The sequence below is a fragment of the Myotis lucifugus genome, unplaced genomic scaffold (assembly GCF_000147115.1).
Source record: "Myotis lucifugus unplaced genomic scaffold, Myoluc2.0 scaffold_365, whole genome shotgun sequence".
Lineage (NCBI taxonomy): Eukaryota > Metazoa > Chordata > Mammalia > Chiroptera > Vespertilionidae > Myotis > Myotis lucifugus.
In genome coordinates, this window is record NW_005871413.1 from 252,942 (window position 1) to 256,203 (window position 3,262).

At 57.4% G+C, this 3,262-nt stretch overlaps 1 protein-coding gene across 1 annotated transcript in view; it reads left to right on the forward strand.

The window, feature by feature from the left end:
- Nucleotides 1-272: 272 nt before the first annotated feature.
- PPP2R1A (protein phosphatase 2 scaffold subunit Aalpha) overlaps nucleotides 273-3,262 on the forward strand; it is a 27,499-nt gene continuing 24,509 nt past the window's right edge. The window contains exon 1 of the mRNA XM_006101471.3: nucleotides 273-431. Within this exon, the coding sequence (XP_006101533.1) occupies nucleotides 354-431 (78 nt within the window). The 5' untranslated portion in view covers nucleotides 273-353. The remainder of the gene's footprint in view (nucleotides 432-3,262) is intronic.

Consider the following 3,262-nt stretch of genomic DNA (forward strand, 5'->3'; position numbering starts at 1 on the left):
CAATCCTGCCCCTCATTGGCTAGAAACAACTGCTCGTCTCGGCCGTTGCTAGTAGCGACGTAGGCGGGTACAATGTTGGTCGCTGAGATACCACGCACTTCCGCTTTCTACCCTCCGGCTCTGGCAGGCCTTCGACCAATAGAAAATCGGAGGTGGGCGGGGACTTCGTTCGTCCGGACCAAAGAAACTCGGGCTCGGCCCAGCGTGGGGCGGGCAGTGACCGAAGGGCAGCCCCTGTGAAGTGGCTCGTGCGCCCCCACGCTCGCCTTTCCTCCTCCTCCCGCCTCTGCCCCTCCCAGCCCGGATTCAGCACGGCGCTGGGCGCAGTCTGACAGGAACGGGACGGAGCCAAGATGGCGGCGGCCGACGGCGACGACTCTCTCTACCCCATCGCGGTGCTCATAGACGAGCTCCGCAATGAGGATGTTCAGGTCCGGAGGCCACGGGAGACTTGGGGGAGGCGGGGTGGGGGGCCAGGGGGCACGGGCGACCCTCGCGGAGAAGCTCGGTGTTCGCTGGGAGTGGCGGAAGGGGGAGGCGGCCAATCAGCGTCCAGCTCTTATCTGTCCGGGTGCCCGGAATCGATGAGACGGCGCCGGGGATTGGGGGTGGGCCCCGCGGAGGGCGGGAGCGAGGGCCGCCCTGGAGGGTCCCGGGCCTGCCCCAGTGCGCGCGGCTGTCGGGGGCCGAGGCGGCGGCGACCCACCAGGGGGTCGGTCGGTCGGGTTGGGGTTGGGGGAGGGCTCGGGGCTCGGCGGCGGCTGCTGCATGACCCCCCGGGGGTTTGGGTCCGAGTCGGGGGGGGGGGGGGGCGGCCACCTGATTGTTCCGACCCGGGTAGGTTTTTCTCCGTCTGGGTTTCGGCGACTGGGCCTCCGCGCTGTGGGTGGGGTCAGCTCCCCAAATCGGGACTGAGAGGTGAAGGCTGTCGTCCCAATGTCTCCCCGCTTTGCCGGTTCTGTTTTTTTTTGGTTTGTTTTTGTTGTTTTGAGGGTCAGCTAGCGAAGATACCCCACCTTCAAGGGGGGAAACTTGCTCAATTTAGGAACGAATGAAAGAGGTGGAATCCCGCCCGGCTCCTGGGACCCTCCCATCGTCCGGGGCGCGGACAGTTTACTAAACGGGCTGACAGTTGTGGTCAGTGGGACCGGGAGGCACTAAGAGGAGTCCACGGTTTTGCCCCCCCCCCCCAATATCCACCTCCCACCCGCCGCGTGACCTTGGGCAGGTGACTTCCCCGCTCGTGGCGACTCTGCTTTCCATAAAAGTGTAGGCAAATAATCATAAATACTAGTCCCGGCCTCTTTAGGGGGGTGGCGAGGGACTGAACGAGTGAATACAACTGTAATAGCCCCGGCCGGTGTGGCTCAATGGATAGAGCGTCCGCCTGCGGACTGTAGGGTCCGGGGTTCCATCCCGGCCAAGGGCACGTGCCTGGATTTGCGGGCTCGATCCCCAGTGGGGGGGCGTGCAGGAGGCAGCCGGTCAGTGATTCTCTCTCATCATTGATGTTTCTATCTCTCTCTCTCCCCTTCTCCCTTCCTCTCTGAAATCAATAAAGAAATATATTTTTTAAAATTTTTAAATAAAAAAAAATACAACTGTAATAGAACGGTGTCCCGTCTCTTGTAAAGAGCCCAATAAATGGTAGCTCTAATGATTGGGAGTCGGGCGGAAGCGGCCCGTCTGGCCTCGGGGCCTCAGTTTCCCTGTTTATAAAACTGAGCCTGTGGTCCTGGGCCCAGCCCCTGGGGTTCTGGAATGACACAGGCGGTGGTGGTGCCGCCAGCCGGCTCTTCCTCTTGCTCATTGGCACTGAGCCCTGGTTTGCTCTTCTCTCCGGTGGAGCTAATTATCTTGCTCAGCGATTCTCAACCTGTGGGTCGCGACCCCTTTGGCGGTGGAATGACCCTTTCACAGGGATCGCCTAGGGACCATCCTGCCTATCACATATTTACATGACGATTCATAACAGTAGCAACATTACAGTTATGAAGTAGCAACGAAAATAATTTTATGGTTGGGTCACAACATGAGGAACTGTATTTAAAGGGCCAGAAGGTTGAGAACCACTGATTCTAGCTCATAGGGCCGCTGTATGAACGAACTCCTTTGTTCACGGGACACCTGCCACATGTCAGGTACGGTGCTGAGGATGTAGTGGTGACATCAGTCGTTACGCAAGAGACAGCGGTGAGACAGCGGAATACATGAATAACGCACGTGGGATGTGATGGGAAGGAGATGTTGTGATAGTGACTCCGTAGTTTGGGGGTGGAGGGAGCTCTACTCTGCGGAGGGCACTGTTCTAGGCACAGGGAACCAGATAGACTCTTGGCCTCTCAGAGCTGACCTTGTAGTGAGGGGAAGCAGACATGAACAACAGGATCAATTAGTACAATGTGCCCTGTGTTAGATGGGGGGATAAGTGCTAAGGACGAAAATGAAGAGGCGTTGGGAGTACAGTTTTTAAGAGTGATCAAGAAAGGCCGTGCTGCCCTGGCCGGTTTGGCTCAGTGGATAGAGTGTCAGCTTGCGGACTGGAGGGTCCCGGGTTCAATTCCGGTCCGGAGCATGTGCCTTGGTTGGGGGCACATCCCCAGTGGGGGTTGTGCAGGAGGCAGCTGATCGGTGTTTCTCTCTCATCAATGTTTCTAACTGTCTCTCTCCCTTCCTCTCTGTAAAGAATCAAAAAAATATATAAAAAAAAAAACACACAAAAAAGAAAGGCCTTGCTGAGAAGGTGATGTTTGAGCAAAGACCTGAAGGAGGAGGCAAGGGAAGGGGCAGAGTACACAGCAGGCGCGAAGTGGGCCCGCCAGGGGAGGCCTCTGTGAGGATGCAGACTTTAAGAGGGAACCCGAAGGACACCGCTCCCCGAGGAAGCTGGGGAAGAGCAGGCGGGTAATGACAGTGGTTTTGCCCACCGGGGGCATTTGGTAAAGTCTGGAGACCTTTTGGAAGGTCACGACTGGGGGAGTGTTACTGGATTCTGGTGAATAGAGGTCAGGAAAGCTGCTAAGCCTCCTACAGGTCACAGGACAACCCCCACAGCAAAGAATTATCTGCCCCAAATGTCCACAGTGGTGAGACTGAGAGCAGCCCTGGTCCAGGAAACTCCTGAGGCAAATTGAGTGGCTTCAAAGGGCTCCACTGAATTATCTTAGAGTTCTGGGAGTCGGAAGTCTGATGGGCCTCACTGGGCGCTCATGTAGGTGTTGGCGGGGCTGCTTCCTTTCTGGAGTCTGTAGGGGAGAATCCG